At 47.2% G+C, this 22,669-nt stretch overlaps 1 protein-coding gene across 4 annotated transcripts in view; it reads left to right on the forward strand.

The window, feature by feature from the left end:
* ELP1 (elongator acetyltransferase complex subunit 1) overlaps nucleotides 1–22,669 on the forward strand; it is a 291,962-nt gene that overhangs the window by 131,590 nt on the left and 137,703 nt on the right. For all 4 annotated transcript variants that reach the window (XM_063920051.1, XM_063920050.1, XM_063920054.1 and 1 more), the window contains 3 exons: nucleotides 13,400–13,570; nucleotides 13,696–13,789; nucleotides 22,138–22,299. In XM_063920051.1, coding sequence (XP_063776121.1) covers nucleotides 13,400–13,570; nucleotides 13,696–13,789; nucleotides 22,138–22,299 — 427 coding nt within the window. The remainder of the gene's footprint in view (nucleotides 1–13,399; nucleotides 13,571–13,695; nucleotides 13,790–22,137; nucleotides 22,300–22,669) is intronic.

Genomic DNA, 22,669 nt, shown 5'->3' on the forward strand with positions numbered 1-22,669 from the left:
GGGAGAGAAGCAGACCTACTTCTGTGAGTTTCAAGGCTCTGCTTCTTAGGCTACTGGACACCATTAGCTCCAGAGGGTCTGATCACTTGGTTCGCCTAGCTGCTCGTTCCCGGAGCCGCGCCGTCACCCCCCTCACAGAGCCAGAAGAAAGAAGCCGGGTGAGTATTAGAAGAACAGAAGATTTCAGTGACGGCAGAAGACTTCAGTGTCGCGCTGCACGCCATTGCTTCCACACACATGCGGCACTACACGGGTGCAGGGCGCAGGGGGGGCGCCCTGGGCAGCAATTATACCTCATATATATTTCTCTGTCATCCATCTGGGTGACGCTGCGCCGTTACTTGTGGGGTTAGAGGTGTGTGGTAGTGGAGTTTGGCACAGAATCTATCAAAAAGCTGCCTCCTCCCCCCTCTAACCCCTCCCATCTCCTTCCTGCTCAGCCATCACTCAGTTTTAGTTTTGTGCCTGTGGAGTACAGACACAGTTTTTCTTTCTCCTTAGATTTTTTTATTTTGTTGTTGAGTTTATTCTCAGGTGTACCTAGTCTCTGTTTACAGGTGACAGGTACTACTGGAGTGGGTTTAGCATCCCACTCTGAGCTGCTGCTGGAAGCCACCACACTTTGGTCACTGGGGCCTTTATTCACTTCAGGACGGCAGGAATAAGGTACAGGACAGCCACAATCTGTCACTGACAGTATTGGGCTGTCCCCTCTGTTGTTCTTCTCATTTTATGGCTTCACTCCCCCCCTCCCAGCCTGCGAGCCGGCCAGCCACCCGCCGCATCGGGCACCTTCTCCGCCCCCCAAACCCCCCCACCCCTCCGCCCCGCAGTGAGAGTGACTGATCAGGAGGGGACTTGCGGAAGGTCCGGGAGAGTGTTATACACTCCCTGAAACCAGCACAGAGCTGCCGCGACAGCCGCTCTGTGTAGCGGCGCGCGGAAGCCCGAACTTCCGGTTTCGGAAATTACTCAGTGAATAGCCGCGGCAGTTACGTCAGCCATGCAGGGACGGCTTCCCGCCCTGCTCTACCGCGCGCGCACTGTTCGGCAGCTTCCTGAAGACTCCGGGGCGCCATCTTATCCGGCTGCAGACTGGGGGACGCTGTCAAGCACACACGGAACACTATTTTCCAGGGAAAGGTTTTTTTATTACAGTCACATCTAACTGCAAGTATATGGTGGGCTAGCCCTAGTGGGAGATAGCAGTTAGTCTTCTTGGGGAGACTAGAGATAACTGCTAGGTCACTTGTCTAGGGATTTATAGTACATGTTTACTGCTCTTATATATTAAACATAATTAGAATAAAGAATGGCCAGTAAACCGGACAAGGCTACAAAGGGCAAAACGGCCTCAGTAGTTTATTTTTCCTGTTCACAGTGTGGCTCAAAGCTGGCTAAGGGTAGTGCTGACGCAGGTACCCTCTGTACTTCGTGCTCTGGTGCATCAGTGGCGGATCAGCAGGGAACTTCCACAGATCAGTCTATGCCCCCATGGGTCAAGAACATGGTGGATGCCATTTCAGATTTGCGTCAGTCTAGGTCGGAGGCTGAATCTGCTCAAACTCAGGTGGAGCCTCTATGGGCCCAAAATATGGGCAAGTGTCTTACTGATTTAACCCATTCTTTAAATAAGTTTGTTAATTCTGCCAGCAGTTCCGCTGCTACTTAATGACCACAGCCGTTACCCGCTATAGCGTTTCCGGGAGAGGAGTTGGATTCTCTGACATCTCCATTGGAGGAAGGGGAGGTAGATCCTGAATGGGACGAAGTTTCGGCTTGGGAAGATGAGGAGCTATCTACTAGTTCAGGTGTTAGATTACTAATAGAAGCCATTCGTCAGACTCTTAATATTCAGGATGCAGCAGTGGCGGAGACTTCCTCTCCCTTCTTCAAACGACAGAAGAGACAGGTTATTGCCTTCCCTTCTTACTCTCACTTTGCGGATATTTTAAAAGAACCCTGGCTTAAACCGGATTCTCGTTTCCAGGCTCCTAAGAAATTAAAATTTCTTTATCCTTTTACGGAGGAAGATACAAAATTTTGAGAGACAGCCCCAAAGGTAGACGCTCCTATTTCACATTTGGCAAAAGCTACGGTTATTCCTTCGGTACAGTCCGTGACCTTAAAAGACCCTACCGATAGGAAAATTGAAGCATTACTAAAATCTATGTTTTCTTTATCAGGTGTCTCTCTCCGTCCAGTTCTGGCGGGTGCCTGGGTCCTTAAGGCCGTGGATGAATGGCTAGCACAGGTCGTATCTGGAATGCAGTCGGACGATGCGTCGGAAGCCATTCAATTAGCAGAACAGATTTCTGAGGCGCTTACTTATGTAGGTGAGGCCTTGTTAGATTCTGTTGCGCTACAGTCCCGGGTTTCTGCCTTGACAGTATCAGCAAGACGGTCTCTTTGGCTTAGGGTTTGGAATGCTGATTCGGACTCAAAGCAGACCTTGACGGCAGTTCCTTTTGAAGGGGAGTTTCTTTTTGGGTCGGAGTTAAAGAAGATTATTTCGGATACTACTGGAGGAAAGAGCTCCTTTCTTCCATCTGCTTCTCACAAGCCGAAACCTACAAGGTTTCGGTCCTTTCGTACGCAGGGCAGAGGTAGTTTCCAGTCCTTTCGTGCCTTCTCCAGATTTCCACGAAGAGGGGCATTCAGAGGTAGAGAATCTCAAGCTACTCGCAGACCGGCCAGTAAGCCGGCCGACAAGCCTGATGCATGACGCTTCAGGTCTTCCGGAGGGATCGATGAAGGTTGGGGCTCGGTTACGTCAGTTCAGGGAAGTGTGGCTCCTGTCGAAACCAGATCGGTGGGTAATGGGGGTCATATCCAGAGGATATATGTTGGATCTCGAAGAGACAGCCCCATTCCGGCTATTCGTCACACCTCTCCCAGACGATCCCTCCAGACGTCAGGCTCTTCTTCAGGCAACAGCAACCCTCTTACAAAATAGAGTAATCCTTCCGGTTCCCTCTCCTCAGAGGGGTCGGGGTTTTTACTCGGATCTTTTTCTCGTGGACAAACCGGATGGTTCGTTCCGACCCATTCTGAATCTAAAAGCCCTCAACCCGTATCTCTCAACCCAAAAATTCAAGATGGAATCCATTCGTTCAATTATCGCCGCCATGGAGCCAGGGGAATATTTGGCTTCAATAGACATAAAAGACGCCTACTTACATGTCCCGATTTGGATAGGTCATCAACCTCTTCTGAGATTTGCAGTCGGGCCGTGGCATTTTCAGTTTCAGGCTCTTCCCTTTGGTCTCTCTACGGCTCCTCGGGTTTTTACAAAGGTTATGGGTCATGTCGTCGCGGTTCTTCGTTGTCGAGGGGTCAACATCACTCCATACTTGGACGATCTGTTGGTCAAGGCCCCATCAGCGGAAATTCTCACTCAGAACCTGCGTCTAACGACAGAGACTCTGCAGTCGTTCGGGTGGATAATCAACTTTCCAAAGTCGTCTTTACTTCCTTCCCAGAAAATGTTTTTTCTGGGACTTTTATTCGATACCAACAGGCAGAAGGTGTTTCTTCCTACGGACAAGATTCAGGATCTGCAGTCCAGAATCCGGACCCTGTTACACTTACCGGTAGTGTCGGTCCTCAGATGCATGCAGGTGTTAGGCAAGATGGTGTCCTCCTTCGAGGCAGTCCCATACGCCAGATTACATGCCCGATCTCTTCAGGCTCAGATTCTCAGCTGTTGGGCTCGGCCGGATCCACGTCTCGAATTGTAGTTGATCCGCTTGTCGGTAAAGACTCGTCAGTCGCTTCACTGGTGGCTTCACAGTCACAATTTGAGAAAAGGAGCACCGTTCGCGGTTTGGTCTTGGTTGATGGTCACCACGGACGCAAGTCTCAGCGGTTGGGGAGCAGTGTTCCAGACTCATCACTTCCAGGGACGCTGGACCAGTCAGGAGTCAAAATTACAGATCAACATTCTGGAATTGAGGGCGATCCGGTACGCACTCCTTCAGATTCAAACCATGGTACAGGGTCATCCGGTTCATGTGCAGTCCGACAATGCCACGGCAGTGGCTTACATCAACAAACAGGGAGGAACTCGCAGCTGGTCCGCAATGAGAGAAGTCGCTCATATTCTCACGTGGGCGGAACGTTGGGTTCCCGTAATATCCGCAATTCACATTCCAGGAGTCGAGAACTGGGAAGCAGATTTTTTGAGTCGTCACACGATTCATCCGGGAGAATGGGAACTTCACCAGGAAGTGTTTCTCTCTCTAGTGGACCGCTGGGGACTGCCCGACGTAGACCTAATGGCGTCTCGACTCAACAAGAAACTTCCTCACTACGGCTCGCGGACTCAGGATCCTCAAGCATTTCTAATCGATGCTCTAACAGCTCCGTGGCAGTTTCAACTGGGTTACGTATTTCCGCCGATTCCACTGCTTCCACGTCTACTTCAACGCATTCGGCGAGAAGGTCTCGCAATAATTCTGGTGGCTCCAGATTGGCCGTGCCGACAGTGGTACACTCTTCTGCGCAGCATGGTCGTCGGAGACCCCTTTCGTCTCCCCCTGCGACCAGATCTTCTTCTTCAAGGGCCTTGTCGCCACCCAGATTTAAGTCGGCTGGCTTTGACGGCTTGGTTCTTGAATCCAAGATTTAAAAGCAAAAGGTCTTTCACGTTCTGTTGTACAGACGATGATTCGGGCTAGGAAGCCGGTGACTTCCGGTATTTACCATAGGGTATGGCGTATTTACATTGCTTGGTGCGAAAAGCGGGACTTGACTCCGCATTTGTTTAGACTTCCTCACCTGCTCTCTTTCCTTCAGGAGGGTCTCGATAAGGGCCTGAGGCTTTCTTCACTGAAGGGTCAGGTTTCAGCTTTGTCGGTTCTTTTTCAAAAGAAACTAGCGATCATTCCAGAGGTTCAAACATTCCTTCAGGGAGTACTTCGAATTCAACCACCTTTTGTTCCTCCGGTTCCTCCCTGGGATTTAAACTTGGTCCTTACGGCCCTTCAAAAATCTCCATTTGAGCCTTTGGAATCTGTGGAACTGCGTTAACTGACACAAAAAGTTGTTTTTCTTTTGGCTTTTGCTTCCGCTAGACGAGTGTCTGAGTTGGCGGCTCTTTCTTGCAGGCCACCCTTGTTAGTGTTTCATGAGAACCGGGTGGTTCTGCGGACTAAGCCTTCTTTCCTTCCAAAGGTTGTTTCGGCATTTCATTTAAATCAGGACATTGTCCTTCCAGCTTTTACTCCGTTGTCTTCTCCTGGGGAGAATTCCCATTTGGCCCTCCTGGATGTTATTCGGGCCTTACGTATTTATTTGTCTCGCACGGAGTCTTTCCGTCGTACGGATACCTTGTTGGTATTGATTGATGCTCCCAAACGAGGTTGGCCGGCTTCCAAGAACACTGTGGCCCGTTGGGTAACTTCGGCCATCAGACAGGCTTACGTGTCTTCAAATGTTTCGGTTCCTGACTCAATTAGGGCTCATTCGACTAGAGCAGTTGGAGCATCTTGGGCTGTTCGCAGTGGTGCATCTATTGAGCAGCTGTGCAGGGCGGCGACCTGGTCGTCAGTCCATACTTTCACAAAGTTTTACCGTTTTCATACTTTTGGTTTGGAGACTGCCTCTGTTGGGCGTCGTATTTTACAGACGGCTATGCCGTCAACGTCTCCCTCCTCTCATTAGCTTGCTTTGTGAAATCCCACAAGTAACGGCGCAGCGTCTCCCAGATGGATGACAGAGAAATAGGTATTTTTGTTTATTTACCGTAAAATCTCTTTCTCGGAGTCCATCTGGGGGACGCTGCGATCCCTCCCGTAGTTTTGTCTGGTTTATTTGGTTGTTTTTTTGTTCGGGTCTATCTCCTTTGGCTTGGCTAAACGTTAACTGAGTGATGGCTGAGCAGGAAGGAGATGGGAGGGGTTAGAGGGGGGAGGAGGCAGCTTTTTGATAGATTCTGTGCCAAACTCCACTACCACACACCTCTAACCCCACAAGTAACGGTGCAGCGTCCCCCAGATGGACTCAGAGAAAGAGATTTTACGGTAAGTAAACAAAAATCCCTATATCCTGACAAAGAGGTATAAAAATGTGAAAAATTAGCGGGACTGAAGCGCGCCAATAAGGGGGCGTGGTTTAGCCCTCACAACTTTATCCAGCGCCATTTTGTCCTCACAGAGACACTGGCCCCGCCAAAATACTGTTGAACAACTCACAGTGTACAACGAGGGGGGGGGGGGGGGGGCACAGTTGTTTAGCGCAATATAGGTACAAATATATATATATATATATATATATATATATATAATGAGCGTGTGGTAAATGGGTTGGTAAACGGTTTCTGTGTTTTCCCTGTCAGATACTGGGATCTACCCATTATAGTAAGTGTAATGTCGGTGGGTGTTTAGTACACATGTGTCGGCATGTGTGAGTGCTCTGCCACAAACAGCTATGGGAATCCCTCTGTCGGCACTGCCGACTCCTGATGGTACTTGATTCATGAGATTAAGTGTCAGCGTGTCAGTAGTTGTAAGCTTTTCCAAAGAAAACACTATATGGGAGACACAGATGTATGTGGGTGATCCTTTCGGCACCAACTAATATTACTGGGTATAAGTTAACATGATAATGACCTTTCTGTGACAGGAGTCACGGGGGGGGTCTCTGCATTCGGGGAAAGGGATCCCATGTGTAAACATGGGACCCGTTTCAGTCCGTTTGGTCCGGGTGTTCGTTTTGTTGTTTTGCCAAGTACGAGGATTATTTTAAAAGATACGGACACTGGATTGAGGTGAGTATAATTTTATTCACAGGTACACCGTGGATTCTACTTGGACAAGTAGACAGAGGTCTGCGTGTGAACATAGGTAAGTATGTGTGTGTCGATATGTGTGAAATAAAGTTTTACTCTCACGGTGTGCGTGTCCTGTTTTTATTTGGGTATTTTTTTTTCAGTAGGACTACAGGTACCAGCGGGCCCGTTTTTCTCCCGCATGCTGGTACTTGTGGTTCTCCAAGTACCAGCTTGCGGGGGAGGCTTGCTGGGACTTGTAGTACTACTGGAAAAAACAATATTCTTTCAATTTTCTCAAGGCTATCAGCCCCCCATCCGCAGCCCTTGGGTGGGGGAGACAGCCTCGGGCTTCACCCCTGTCCCTTGGGTGGCTGGGGGGGTGACCCCTTGATTGAAGGGGTCCCCACTCCCCCAGGGTACCCCGGCCAGGGGTGACTAGTTGGATATTTAATGCCACGGCCGCAGGGCGCTGTATAAAAGTGACCCCCGGCTGTGGCATTATCTGTCCAGCAAGTGGAGCCCGATGCTGGTGTAAAAAATACGGGGGACCCCTACTCTTTTTGTCCCCCGTATTTTTTGCACCAGCACCAGGCACAGAGCCCGGTGCTGGTTTTAAAAATACGGGGGATCCCCTGTCAGTTTTTCCCCCGGATTTTTAGAACCAGGACCGGCTCGAAGAGCCCGAGGCTGGTTATGCTTTGGAGGGGGGACCCCACGCAATTTTTTTTCCGGGTTTTTTCCCGTTTTTCCCCGTTTTTTAAAAATCGGATCAAAATCCGTCAAATCGGCCGTTTTTCGACAGCGGGACTGTCTAATCCGTTTTTTATTGAATATGTTGAATTCCGGCACCCACTTGCCGGAATTCGACGGTCGAATTGTGTCGAATTAAAAAACGGGCGAAAAATTGCCGCGATTCGCCGGTAATTGCATATACCCCTATGTCTTTTGTCGACGATAATGTTTCCTGATTAGATCCACAACATCGGCATTCAGTACATGTTTCATACACATTAAGAACGCATTAATACCACTAGGGACCCTGCTGTTCCTGACAAAAATATATATATGTATATGAGATATGTATATGAGATATGCGTATGTTTATGTGTATTTAGATGTGTATTTTTATACAAAAGAATTTATAATGAATGCTGAAGTAAACTTTTCCTTCTCATGTGCTGGTCGCTCTGTTGAATAACTCTAGGTCAGCCGTGACAAGATGGTTTCAAATCATCACGAGGAGTCCGTGTGTTTATTCTTTTCCCGCCATGGATAGAATAAAGTGAGAGTCAACCCCTGTCGCAAAGGATCGTTTACAGGAAGCTAAGTGATTTTTTAATGATATGCTTTGATTATACTTGCATTGCATGCACAGGGGGGAGTAATTGTATTCAGAAATGGTCGGTTACTTGGTCATCCGATATAATTACCCTGAGGAGAGATGTGTTACCCCTTGAGGTGGGTCATGTCTAGGACATTGCAACATACTACCGTGCGACTACAAGGGATGGGACTCTTGGGTGCGCGGACCACTTCCATGGCGGTCTCGGCTTAGAGGGCGTTGTGGATTCACCAAAGAGATGTAAATGCTGAATCTGAAAAGAAGTGGAGTCTCTTTCCCATGAAGGGAAGCCTGGTTGGTGATGGCCTTGTTCATATGCTCTAGGCAGGTGCCATGGGTAAGTTTACCTTTCTTGCCCTATGTTCCCTCACAACGGTTTGTGACGCATTGTTGTAGGATGCTGCCATTTCGACCGAATAGATAAGGATTCCCCTTTCTTTGCAGGTCAAGGAATGTAAAGAAGGTAAGAGGTCAGCTGCCTTTTCTCGTTCACAGGAGCAGAAATCGTCCGTTGTTTTCTGCCACGTCCACCGTGGGACGTTGGGTCTCTCTTGCGGGGGCCCACACAGGTGGGACCTCGTCTAAAACTCTTCAGTCGGTTCTGGAAAGAACATGGACCAGTGAGTTAAGGATAGAGTCCCTAGGGGGACATACGGGAGTTCCAGACGTTCCCCTCACTGATTTTTTCAAATCAACCTTACCGATCCTCCTCATGACAGGGAGGTAGTATGTGACTCAATACAAGAGTTGTGTCTGGATCAGGTCATTGTCCTGCTGTTACGGTCATAAAATAAAAAAATAAAAAGAAGCTGGGTTCAAGCTTTTTCGTACTCCCGAGGCCGGACGACTCGGTCAGACAAATCCCAATTTTTCCTACTTAATCTTCATGAGGGATTATCTCATGGCAGGGTTCTCTACTCTGAAAGTGGAGTAAGGAGGTCTAATTAAGGTTTCTTCCGCTTTAGCCTTACCTGAGGTTTGCGATTCAGGATTGTTGTTACCATTTCACCAGGGTGATGCCGGTGGGATGGGTTTCCTTCGATAGTAAGGAGTCGTGTTTATTCTGTACTGGAACGCTCTCCGAATTATGGAGAGATCAAGAAGCCAAATGGTGCGAAACGTTGTTTTCTCCTTGACAGTTCTTCAACAACAGGACTGGCCAGAATCCCTGTTGGTGCCAACGATGCGGTGATCAGCTTGGGCAATATTATTAGAGGCAGTACTGAGAAGAGTTTATTTGCTTTAAAAAAAAAAAAAAAGGGAAGCGCTGACAGACCTGTACCAGTGTCAATCCGTCGATACAGTCAGTTGCTGAAAAAGATGGTTGGGGCCTACGAGGCCATTCAGTGGGCAGGTTCCAGACCTGAGTGTTTAGCGGGACCTGTTGGACAAGTGGTCCGGTTTCCACCTGGGATAATCATGGTTTCAAGACCAGTATGTTGATCCTGTGGTAGCGGCACAATTCTCACTGAGGACAAGTGTCATGTTACTATACTGGTCGCCCCATTAACGGTCTAGAGTCTACAGACAAAAACAGGAGAAGAAAGGGCAGAAGCCAGAAAGATTTTCCGCTAGGCGACAAAAACATTTACGCGCTATATCAGCAATGTTCGTTCCAAGAGTGGACAACTGGGAAGCAGACTTCCTCGGCGGACACGTTCTCCGTTCAGGAAGGTTGAGTCTTCATCAAGCGGTTATTCAGAGAAGTGATAAGTCTTTGGAGAATTTCGCAAATAGACAAGATGGCGTCTCGCCTCGACAAGAAACTTCAGAAATTTTGTTACGGGTCGGGGGTCCCCTCAAGCAATAGCGGTGGACACCCTAGTGACACCGTGGGCGTTTCGGTAGGTCTATGTGTTCCCTCCACTTCCGCTCTTTCCAAAAATGTAAAGATTATAAGAGGAACAAGAGTTCAGATGATCCTCCTTGTTCCAGACTGGTCAAGGAGGGCTGGTATCCGGATCTTCAGCATTTTACTCATAGGAGATCCCTGTCCTTTTTCCTTTGCAAGAGGATCTGTTATGGCAGGGGCCGTGGGTGTTCCAAGGCTTACCGCGATTTCCATTGACGACTTGGAGATTGAACGTCGGATCCCAGCCCGGAAGGGTATTTCCAGTGAGGTCTTCCCTACTCTCTTCAGTCAGAAAAGAAGTAACGTAATAACATTACCACCATATTTGGGGGAAAATTTTGTGTCTTGGTGTGAATCCAAGAAGGTTCCTTCAGAAGAATTCCAGTTGGATCGTTTTCTCCCTTCTTTTCTTACAAGATCGTGTGGAGGCGATCTTTGGTTGGGCTCGATTACGGTTCAGATTTCAGCCTTATCGGGTTTCTTCCAAGAAACAATTGGCCTCCTTTCCAGAGTTTAATACTTTCGTAAAAGGAGTCTAACACATCCATCCTCCCTTTGTACCTCTGTGACACCATGGGATCTTTACGTGGTGTTGCAGTTCCTGCAATTTCTTTGGTTGAACTTTTCAGTATGGTTGAAATTCCTCAATTGGAAAGTGGTCATGCGGTTGACCTTGGCATCCGCAAGGCGGGTGTCTGAGTTGGCGGTTTGGTCTCACAAGAGCCTGTTTAATCTTCCATGAAGATAGAGCGGAGTTGAGAACTCGGCAGCAGTTTCTGCCAAAAGTGGTTCCATCGGTTTCACTTGAACCAACCTATAGTGGTGCCGGTGGCTACTGACGCCTGGGCGACATCGGAGTATCTCGATGTGGTCGGAATTTTGAAAATTTGGGTTGCCAGATTGGCTCAGATCAGGAAAACGGAAGATCTGTTATCCTATATGCTCCCAACAAGATTGGGGTTCCTGTTTCCAAGCAGACTATTGCACGCTTGATCTGAGTTACGATTAAGCTTGCTCGTTTTACGGCTGGATTGCCGTTACCGAAATCGGTGAAGGCCCATTCTTCCAAGAAGGTGGGCTCATTCTGGGCGGCTAACCGAGGGGTCTTGGGTGTATAGCCTTGCAGAGCAGCGGCTTCGTCGGGTTCAAACAATTTTGCAAATATTGTACAAGTTTGATACCCTGGCTGCTGAGGCCCTCTTGTTTGGGCAATCAGTGCTGCAGAGTCATCCGCACTCTCCCGCCCGTTCTAGAGCTTTGGTATAGACCCCATGGTCCTTTTGGAGTCCTCAGCATCCTCTAGGACGTATGAGAAAGTAGGATTTTAATACCTACCGGTAAATCCTTTTCTCTTAGTCCGTAGAGGATGCTTGGCGCCCGTCCCAGTGCGTACTGTATCTGCAGTTATTGGTTATGGTTACACATGTTGTGTTTCCTTTCAGTCAGTCTGTTGCTGACGTTATTCATGCCATGGCATGCGGTATGCTTTTATTGGTCGTGTTTACACACAGGTTGTGTTACATTTTCGGTCAGCATATTGCTAAATATATTTCATGCCGTGGGCTGGTGTTCTATTGAATGCCACGTTCTGTGGCATGTTTGAGGTGTGAGCTGGTATGACACTCACCGTGTTTAAACAATAAATTCTTTCCTCAAAATGTCCGTCTCCCTGGGCACAGTTCTAACTGGAGTCTGGAGGAGGGGCATAGAGGGAGGAGCCAGTTCACACCCATTCAAAGTCTTATAGTGTGCCCATGTCTCCTGCGGATCCCGTCTATACCCCATGGTCCTTTTGGAGTTCCCAGCAACCTCTACGGACTAAGAGAAAAGGATTTACCGGTAGGTATTAAAATCCTATTTTGACACTGATGTCAATAAAAAAATGTCTTGTACAGTATTCAGATGATAGGTCGACAGTTAATAGGTTGACAGTCAATAAGTTGACCCCATATGGTCGACATGCATTAGGTCAACAGGTACAAAAGGTCGACAGGTTTATGACAGTGGTCAACACACATGGTCGACACAAGTTGTTGTTTTTTTTGGGGGGGGGGGCAGCGGGCGGGGGGTTCCTTTTTTTTCAGATTTTACCTTCCATGGGGACTACAATTGGGAGATGTGCCGAACAGGGGAGTGAGGCACCTTGCCCAAAGCGTGGCTAACAAAGCAAACCCTCGAGGGTACATGTTTCCACTAATTTAGCTTTTACAAGGTTTAACATGCAAAATGACCCAAAAACAACCCTTGTCCACCATTTTTGTGTCGCCAATTGCCATGTCGACTTTTCCACTGTGTCGACCTTGTGTACCTGTCGACCTTTTCAGGTGGTCTCCCTTTGGACATGTCGACCCATATGGGGTTGCCCTAATACTGGCGACCTAATGATCCACACCCATTCTGTACAATGCTGTGTAATATGATGGCAATATATGAATAAGCAATGATGACTGTTTTATGTCAGTGCTAAATAAAAAGACTTTTCATAAGTGACCAAAAAATGTAAGGGTAGTCCTAATACCATACGGCTGTGTCATCGTTAGTAAAAATGTAATGGCGTTCTACTGTTCACTTATTATATTTAGAGGGTGCAGAAGATACTGTATGTGAAAGCTCAGCCTCTTCAGGAAGTGAATATCCCTAAAAGTGTAGGTCAGTGCAGTGACGTGAGGTGAGGCAGAGCCTTTCCCGTCATACTTACGTTTGTACCAGAGTTTTTACTGTATAAAGTATATGAAAAATACAAAGATTATGTTTGAAATATCTTCTTTGCATTATTCTAATAATTTTTATAGCCAAAACTCTGGAGTAAAAAGTCTATGGCAGGTGAGGCAGTGCCTCACCTGCTTATCTTTTCAGCACATCTCTGATCAAAACTCACCAAATTTCCAGGAGTTTATACTGCTGCACCTGTATATAATGCCCAGATGTACGCTTTGGCTCATATATTGGGGGTAATTCTGAGTTGATCGCAGCAGGAACTTTGTTAGCAGTTGGGCAAAACCATGTGCACTGCAGGGGAGGCAGATATAGCGTGCAGAGAGAGATAGATTTGGGTGGGGTGTGTTCACACTGAAATCTAAATTGCAGTGTAAAAATAAAGCAGCCAGTATTTACCCTGCACAGAAACAAAATAACCCACCAAAATCTAACTCTCTCTGCACAGGTTATATCTGCCTCCCCTGCAGTGCACATGGTTTTGCCCAACTGCTAAAAAATTTCCTGCTGCGATCAACTTGGAATTACCCCCATTGTGTGTAAATCTGGCTCTGGTGCTAGCCAGTGTCTCCTGAGCCATTTAGTTCACCGCAGGTCCCTGAGTCAGTGTGAGTTCTATTTGTACAGGTGTATTATGTACACTGAATCCCTATTGAGCTGTCACATTATGATAGATCATCGTTAACATTAAATTAATCTATTGTTGGCTGTTTTGCAGATAAAATCTTGGTGACCTCTTTCGATCAGTCCGTTGTTCCGCCTCCAATGTGCACTTACCACATTCAGTTCCCACATGCAGTGAATGAGGTTACTTACCACTCTGTCCCTGAGAAGAGCAGCAGCCTTGTAGTGCTTGATGCTTACAATACAGTTTACATCTGCAGATATGGTATGTTTGTGTAATCATTGTTTATTCGTTTTATAGTAATCTGTGTGTGTATACTGTAGATTGCTTGTTTCCTGTACATTTATTTGTAACTTTTATAATGATTGCGTGTGTTTTTATTTTGGCAGGAATTAATGCACCTAATGACTCAACCATAAAAATAGTTGGAGGAAATGGATATATCTCATCCACTATGACCCCAGTGCAAGAAAAGCAATTCAAGTAATGTTGGTTCTCTTTAGTGGCCTGTCAATGTCTCTCTTTGTTACTTCTGGTGTTATATCAATGGAGTGATTTCAGGAAGCTCTTGAAACTCATTTTAATGAATTGTTCCTGATGTATCAGAGTTTAAGTTTTATTGACACCTAATGCTGGGTACACGTTTACAGATATATCTGCAGATCAATTGATCTGCAGGTACAGTATATCTAAAGCCGGATCGGGCAGTGTGCTGTGCATACACGCTGCCCGATCCATCTGGGACTGACGTCATAAACTGGGCGGGCATTTACACACGACCGCCCAGTTCATCTGTCAGTCACCGCCGGGTGCTGCAGCTTGTGTATGTACACACACACCGACATGCCAATATATCTAACAATATATTGCCCATCGGCTGTGCAACAGGACCGACGCAATATGTTGTGTACATTTACGACCATTGCATCTGTTGTTGATTGTTAGATCTGCACATTACTCTGACCCCTGTAGAAGGGATCATACAGTATCCTAAATGAAAATTACTTGTCTTCCGGTACTGGAATTAAACATTTCAGGGCATATTTTTATTGCAATGAGAGATCTTTAAATAGGAAGTAAAAGTAACTAACCTTAAATTAACACCATTGAGCAAAAATTGTTCCTGGTTCAATAACAGCCAATATATTTAATATTGTAGAAAATATACAGTGTCAAATTATTAACAGCATTGATTCTGTTTAGCTGGGTACACACTGAGCGATATGTCCCCATCTTGGGTACACATTAGAAGCATGTATGAAGGACAGAGCGATATATCACTCTTTCCTTCATTTACATAGAACTAGGTTGCTAGCATTATCTCCCGGTTGGCCGTGCAGCAACGTCCTATCTGGCCAATATCACCCCAGTGTGAACCCGGCTTTAGGGCACTCTTTGTCTAGTCACAGTGATTTGATCACTAAGGCCTCTTGTGCTTACACAGGAGCTGCTGGGTTTCTGAAACCTTGCTGCTGGGAGCCGGTGCTCTGTCATACTGAGTGTGTGTGTGTGTGTATCTGTCAGGAACATGCAGTGAGGTAAATGGCTCAGGAGGCACTGGTTAGTACCAGAGCCAAATTCACACGCAATATATGAGCCCAAGGGTACATGTAGGCATTATATACAGGTGCAGCAGTATATACTGCTGGAAATATGCTGAGTTTTGATCAGAGATGTGCAGAAAAGATAGGCCTCACCTGCAATAGACTTTTGACTCCAGAGTTTGACTATAAAAATGATTAGAATAATACAAAGAAGATATTTCTAATATATTCTTTGTATTTTTCATATACTTTATACCTCTGGTGTATACGTTAGTATGACAGGAAATGCTCTGCCTCAGTTACATCACTGCACGTCACTGGTGTGTGTAACGTTAACCTTTTATAAATATATATGCTGTATATCTGTAATGGGTAGGCTATAATGATGCTGCACTATATACACCAGTACTGGTATGTGTAAGCTCACCAGTCCCCGCACAGCTCCCACCTAGTCTGGTGGGGGTACAGGAGGCCAGTAGCCATCAGCAGCTGGCCAGAGGAGTCTGGGCATGGCCTGTGTGGGGTGTGAGCAAAAGACCCCGCTCCTCTGCCGGCTCGTAGTATATGTAAAGCAGCTGAGCCGGTTATCTGCCTCCTCCTCACCCTCATCATCTGCAGCCCCAGCACTGACCCCTTCTCCTCCCAGTCACCACACTGCTCACCCGACACCGGGTCTCACCCCTCCTGCCGGACTGCTTTACCTTCTCCCCTGCCGGTAAGTGGCCACAAGTGTCCCCGATGCCTCCGCTCTGAGCGCTGCAGGACTCTGTTGGTTCTTGCATCCGTTTCCTGGGTACTGCTGCTACTTGTTGCCGAGTCCCCGGGTTGGCAAGTAACCTGGGGTTGCAGCATAGTATATGGAGGAGGAGGTGCAGAATATGTGGTATATGGCAGAAGCAGTATATGGAGGAGGGAAGTGCCCTGTATATTGGGGGCACTATATAGAGGGGTATTGAGTGTGTATATAGGGGAAGTATATGGTGGGGTTTAAGAATATGGAAGAGGATGGGGGTGCAGAGTATATAGAGGTAGTATGGGGTGGGGTGCAGTGTAGATAGGGAGTGTGTGTGTGTCCGTGTCACACAGAGGTGACTATATTGAAAAAAACCTGCATCTCTCTCTCCACTGTCCCTATCTAACCCAACCCTCCCCCCCTCCCTGCTCCCCCTGCCCCCCCCCCCTCCCCAGTCCCTATAGTGCCCCAACCCCTCTCTCCAGCCCCTAGCTGCCCTACCCCCACAATCTCTCCCCAGCCCCTCTCTCTGCAGAAGTGTGAAACAGACAGACCAGTTTTATTAATATTTGCAGCAATATTAGCAGCAGCAGGACAGGAGGTTGTAAAATTTCCCTGCAGTATCCGTTTCACTTTGAGCTGTGTCAGCTTCCAGCACACAAAGGAATCATTTGGCCTATATGGTGGCCTCTAGTGGCCGCCAGCGCACATAGCAGAGGACGAGAAGCAGGCTTGGCTTTATTATATAGGATGATCTGGCACACTTGTATGTATGATATGCTTACAATTATATTCAGCGACAGAAATTAAATACACTTTTTATGACTATTATTTCTCTAACGTCCTAGAGGATGCTGGGGGCTCCGTAAGGACCATGGGGATAGACGGGCTCAGCAGGAGACATGGGCACTTTAAGAAAGAATTTAGTTCCTGGTGTGCACTGGTTCCTCCCTCTATGCCCCTCCTCCAGACCTCAGTTTGATACTGTGCCCAGACGAGCTGGGTGCTTTTCAGTGAGCTCTCCTGAGTTTACTGATAGAAAGTATTTTGTTAGGTTTTTTACTTTCAGGGAGCTCTGCTGGCAACAGACTCCCTGCATCGTGGGACTGAGCGGAGAGAAGCAGCCCTACTCTCTGAAGCTAGGTCCTGCTTCTTAGGCTACTGGACACCATTAGCTCCAGAGGGATTGGTACGCAGGATCTCACCCTCGCCGTCCGTCCCGGAGCCGCGCCGCCGTCCCCCTCGCAGAGCCGGAAGATAGAAGCCGGGTGAGTATGAGAAGAAAAGAAGACTACAGAGGCGGCAGAAGACTTCATGATCTTCACTGAGGTAACGCACATCACTGCAGCTGTGCGCCATTGCTCCCACACACCTCACATACTCCGGTCACTGTAAGGGTGCAGGGCGCAGGGGGGGGCGCCCTGGGCAGCAATATAAACCTCTTATTTGGCAAAAGGAGCATATATACAGCTGGACACTGTATATATGCATGAGCCCCCGCCAATTTTACACTTTTAGCGGGACAGAAGCCCGCCGTCGAGGGGGCGGGGCTTCTCCCTCAGCACTCACCAGCGCCATGTTTTTCTCCACAGCACCGCTGAGAGAAAGCTCCCCGGACTCTCCCCTGCTTATACCACGGTAGAAGAGAGGGTTTTAAAGAAGAGGGGGGGGGGCACATAATTCGGCGCAGATAATAACAGCGCTACTGGGTAAACATTAAATTGCTGTGTTTTTTCCTGGGTCATATAGCGCTGGGGTGTGTGCTGGCATACTCTCTCTCTGTCTCTCCAAAGAGCCTTGTGGGGGAATTATCTTCAGATGAGCATTCCCTGAGTGTGTGGTGTGTCGGTAAGTGTGTGTCGACATGTCTGAGGTAAAAGGCTCTCCTAAGGAGGAGATGGAGCAAATGTGTGTGTGTGTGGTGTCTCCGTCGACAACGCCGACACCTGATTGGATATGTGAAATAAAGTGCTGAGGTAAATTTATTGCACAAAAGATTAGAGAACAGACAGTGAATCTACACAGGTCTGTCCCTATGTAGCAGAGAACTTCAGAGTCTCACAATGCTCACTATCCAAAATAATAGACACTGACTCCAGTGTCGACTACGATAATGCAAAGTTACAGCCAAAACTGGCAGAAAAGTATTCAATATATGATTATTGTAATAAAAGATGTTTTGCATATCACTGATGACTCATCTGTCCCTGACACGAGGGTACACATGTTTAAGGGGAAGAAAGCTGAGGTAAATTTCCCTCCTCTCATGAAGAAAAAGAGCGGGAATCTCCAGACAAGAAGCTGCAGCTTCCCAAAAAGAATTCTCAGGGAGTATCCTTTCCCTACTAGGGCCAGGATACGATGGGAATCTTCCCCTAGGGTGGACAAAGCTTTGTCACGTTTACCCAAAAGGTAGCGCTGACTTAACAGCTATCCTCAGGGATCCTGCAGATAGCTGGCAGTAAAAGTACTTTGAAGTCCATTTACACACATTCTGGTACACTACTCAGACCGGCGATTGTGTCGGCATGGGTTTATAGCACTGTAACAGCGTGGACAGATACCTTATCAGCGGAGATTGAAACCCTAGATAAGGATACCATGGTATTGACCCTAGTATATGTGTATATATATATATATATATATATATATATATAAAAGATGCTGTCTTATATATATATATAAAACATGCCCAAAGAGACATTAGTCTACTGGGTTCTAGAGTCAACGCTATGTCGATTTCTGCCAGAAGTGTCCGGTGGAACATGCAATGGACAGGTGATGCCGACTAAAAGAGGCATATGGAAGGTTTACCTTACAAGGCTGAGGAATTGTGTGGAGAAGGGCTCTCGGACCTGGTCTCCACAGCTATAGCTGGTGATTCTGATCTTTTGCCTTATATTCCCTCACAGCCTAAGAAAGCACGACATTATCAAATGCAGTCCTTTCGGTCGCAGAATAACAAGAAAATACGAGGAGCGTCCTTTCTTACCAGAGGTAAGGGTACAGGGCACAGCTAGTTCCGAGGAACAGAAGTACTCCCCGGCCTCTACTACATCCAACGCATGACGCTGGAGCTCCACTAAGGGAGTCCGCCCCAGTGGGAGCACGTCTTCGACTCTTCAGCCACATCTGAGTTCACTCACAGGTGGTTCCCAGGGCAATAAAAAATTGTTTCTCAGGGTTACAAGCTGGAATTCGAAAGGTGCCTCCTCGACGGTTTTTCCTTATCGGACCTACCGGCTTCTCCCCCAGGAAGGGAGATAATATTAAATACAATTCACACATTGTATCTCCAACAGGTGGTGCTCAAGGTTCTCCTCCTGCAACAAGGAAGGCGATATGACTTTACCTTGGCTGTAGTCCCGAAACCGTACGGTTCGGTCAGACCTATTTTTAAAATTAAAATCTCTGAACCTATACGGGAAAAGGTTCAAATTTAAAGTGGAATCGCCCAGAGCGATCATCGCCAGCCTGGAAGGGGGGGATTTGATGGTGTATCTAAACATAAAGGCTGCATACCTTCATGTTCCCATTTATCCACCCCATCAGGCGTACCTGACAATTGCGGTATAGGATTGTCATTACCAATTTCAGGGTAATTGGCGGAAATAATGGTGCTCCTACGTAAGCAAGGAGTCACAGTTGTCCCATACTTGGACGATCTCCTAATAAGGGCGAGATCAAAAGAGCAGTTGTTGAACAGCGTGTCACTTTCGCTGAAGGTGTCACAGCAACACGGCTGGATTCTCAATTTCCCGAGGTCACAGTTGGTTCCTATAACTCGTCTGCCCTTCTTGGGTATGATTCTGGATACAGACCAGAAATGGGTTTACCTTCAGATAGAGAAGGCCCAGGAACTCATGACTCTAGTCAGGGACCTATTGAAACCAAGACAGGTGTCAGTGCATCACTGCACTCGAGTCCTGGGAAAAACATTCCCTTCAGCAGGTTCCATGCGAGGACTTTCCAATGGGACCTACTGGACAAGTGGTCCGGGTCACATCTACAGATTCATCAGTTGATCACCCTATCCCCCAGGGCCAGGGTATCTCTCCTGTGGTGGCTGCAGAGTGCTCACCTTCTAGAGGGCCGCAGATTCGGCATTCAGGACTAGATCCTGGTGACCACGGACGCGAGCCTCCGAGGCTGGGGAGCAGTCACACAGGGAAGAAATTTCCAAGGTCTTTGGTCAAGTCAAGAGACTTGTCTTCACATCAACATATTGGAACTAAGGGCCATATACAACGCCCTACGTCAAGCGGAGACCTTTCTTCGAGACCAACCGGTTCTGATCCAGTCAGACTAATGTCACCGCAGTAGCTCATGTAAACCGCCAAGGCGGCACAAGGAGCAGAGTGGCGATGGCGAAAGCCACCAGAATTCTTCGCTGGGCGGAGAATCATGTAAGAGCACTGTCAACAGTGTTCATTCCGGAAGTGAACAACTGGGAAGCAGACTTCCTCACCAGACATACGTCCTGGAGAGTGGAGACTTCATCAGGAAGTCTTCACACAGATTGCATTTCGGTGGGGACTGCCACAGATAGACAGGATGGCGTCCCGCCTCAACAAAAAGCTGCACCTGGTCAAGAGACCCTCAGGCAGTAGTGGTAGACGCCCTAGTGACACCGTGGTTGTTCCAGTCAGTCTATGTATTTCCTCCTCTTCCTCTCATACCCAAGGGTTGAGAATAATAAGAAAAAGGAGGAGTGAGAACAATCCTCATTGTTCCAGATTGGCCACGAAGGATCTGGTATCCGGATCTGCAGGAAATGCTTACAGAAAATCCGTGGCCTCTTCCTCTAAGGCAGGACCTGTTGCAACAGGGCCCATGTCTGTTCCAAGACTTACCGCGGCTGCGTTTGACGGCATGGCGGTTGAACGCCGGATCCTAGCGGAAAAAGGCATTCCGGATGAGGTCATTACTACGCTGATAAAGGCTAGGAAGGACGTGACATCTTAACATTATCACCGTATATGGCGAAAATATGTTTCTTGGTGTGAGGCCAGGAATGCTCCTACGGAAGAATTCCATCTGGGCCGTTTCCTTCACTTCCTACAAACTGGAGTGAATTTCGGCCTAAAACTTAGGCTCCATTAAGGTTCAGATTTCGGCCCTATCCATTTTCTTTCAAAAAAGAGTTGGCTTCTCTACCAGAAGTTCAGACGTTTGTAAAAGGAGTGCTGCGTATTCAGCCTCCTTTTGTGCCTCCGGTGGCACCTTGGGATCTTAACGTGGTGTTAAGTTTCCTAAAGTCACACTGGTTTGAACCACTTAAAACGGCGGAGTTAAAATATCTCACGTGGAAGGTGGTCATGTTATTAGCCTTGGCTTCGGCTAGACGTGTGTCAGAATTAGCGGCTTTGTCACATAAAAGCCCCTATCTGGTTTTCCATATGGATAGAGCAGAATTGCGGACCCGTTCGCAATTTCTGCCGAAAGTGGTATCATCTTTTCATATGAACCAACCTATTGTGGTGCCTGTGGCTACACGTGACTTGGAGGATTCCGAGTTACTGATGTGGTCAGGGCTTTAAAAATTTACGTGGCCAGAACGGCTAGAGTCAGGAAAACTGAAGCGCTGTTTGTCCTGTATGCATCCAACAAGATTGGTGCCCCTGCTTCAAAGCAAACTATTGCTCGCTGGATTTGTAACACGATTCAGCAAGCACATTCTACGGCTGGATTGCCGTTACCAAAATCGGTCAAGGCCCATTCCACTAGGAAGGTGGGCTCTTCTTTTGCGGCTGCCCGGGGGGTCTCGGCACTACAGCTGTGTCGAGCTGCTACTTGGTCGGGTTCAAACACTTTTGCAAAATTCTATAGGTTTGATACCCTGACTGAGGCGGACCTCATGTTTGCTCAATCGGTGCTGCAGAGTCATCCGCACTCTCCCTCCCATTTGGGAGCTTTGGTATAATCCCCATGGTCCTTACGGAGTCCCCAGCATCCTCTAGGACGTTAGAGAAAATAAGATTTTACTTACCGGTAAATTATTTCTCGTAGTCCGTAGAGGATGCTGGGCGCCAGTCCCAAGTGCGGACTTCTGCAAGACTTGTATATAGTTATTGCTTACATAAGAGTTACGTTATAGTTGCATCGGTCTTGCACTGATGATATGTTGTTTTCATACTGTTAACTGGGTAGTTATCACAAGTTATACGGTGTGATTGGTGTGGCTGGTATGAATCTTGCCCTTGGATTAACAAAATCCTTTCCTTGTACTGTCCATCTTCTCTTGGCACAGTTTCTCTAACTGAGGTCTGGAGGAGGGGCATAGAGGGAGGAGCCAGTGCACACCAGGAACTAAATTCTTTCTTAAAGTGCCCATGTCTCCTGCGGAGCCCATCTATCCCCATGGTCCTTACGGAGTCCCCAGCATCCTCTACGGACTACGAGAAATAGATTTACCGGTAAGTAAAATCTTATTTTCACTTTATTTACATTGTGTAAACATACTCTGACATGTTTTCCAATAAATATAAAATGTATATTATAATGTAACATCTTGTGCTTTGTGCATTACTTTTTTTTTCTCCCGTCATTTGCAGATTTCAAGCCCCGTCAAGCAACAGACAACCACTTTACTTTCGCCATCTCACATGTGTGCAGGATGATACTTTATTGGTTGTAAGCCAAGGGGAGTGTTCTTCTCAATCCACCATTCACCACATCACAGTTCCTGTGGGAGATGATCAGTTTGTTAATCTCCAGTAAGTAGTGCACTTTTTCTCATTTTGTTTATTCAGCTCTGATGTCTTAAAACATATATGTGTATATCTATTGTGGGATTGCTGAAAACCCCATTTATCACTTAAAAGTGGCAGACAGTTTATAGGAGGGCAAATAAAAATGCAAGTACGGATGGTACAGAGCAATCAGGTCCTGCATACAACAACTAGAAAATAGCAGGAGGGCTACAGCATATCTTCAGTGCCATGGGGGCTCCTCTACCTGCTGTAGTGTGCCTTTATAGTCATTAGGGCCTCCAGACTTATTGCAGACTTCCACAGCAGGATCTAAGTCCCCTTTCTTTGTGGTGTTATCTGTGCCAAATTACCAGCTTAAATAAACTGTGGAAAA

Source organism: Pseudophryne corroboree, chromosome 1 (assembly GCF_028390025.1).
Source record: "Pseudophryne corroboree isolate aPseCor3 chromosome 1, aPseCor3.hap2, whole genome shotgun sequence".
NCBI classification, from domain to species: domain Eukaryota; kingdom Metazoa; phylum Chordata; class Amphibia; order Anura; family Myobatrachidae; genus Pseudophryne; species Pseudophryne corroboree.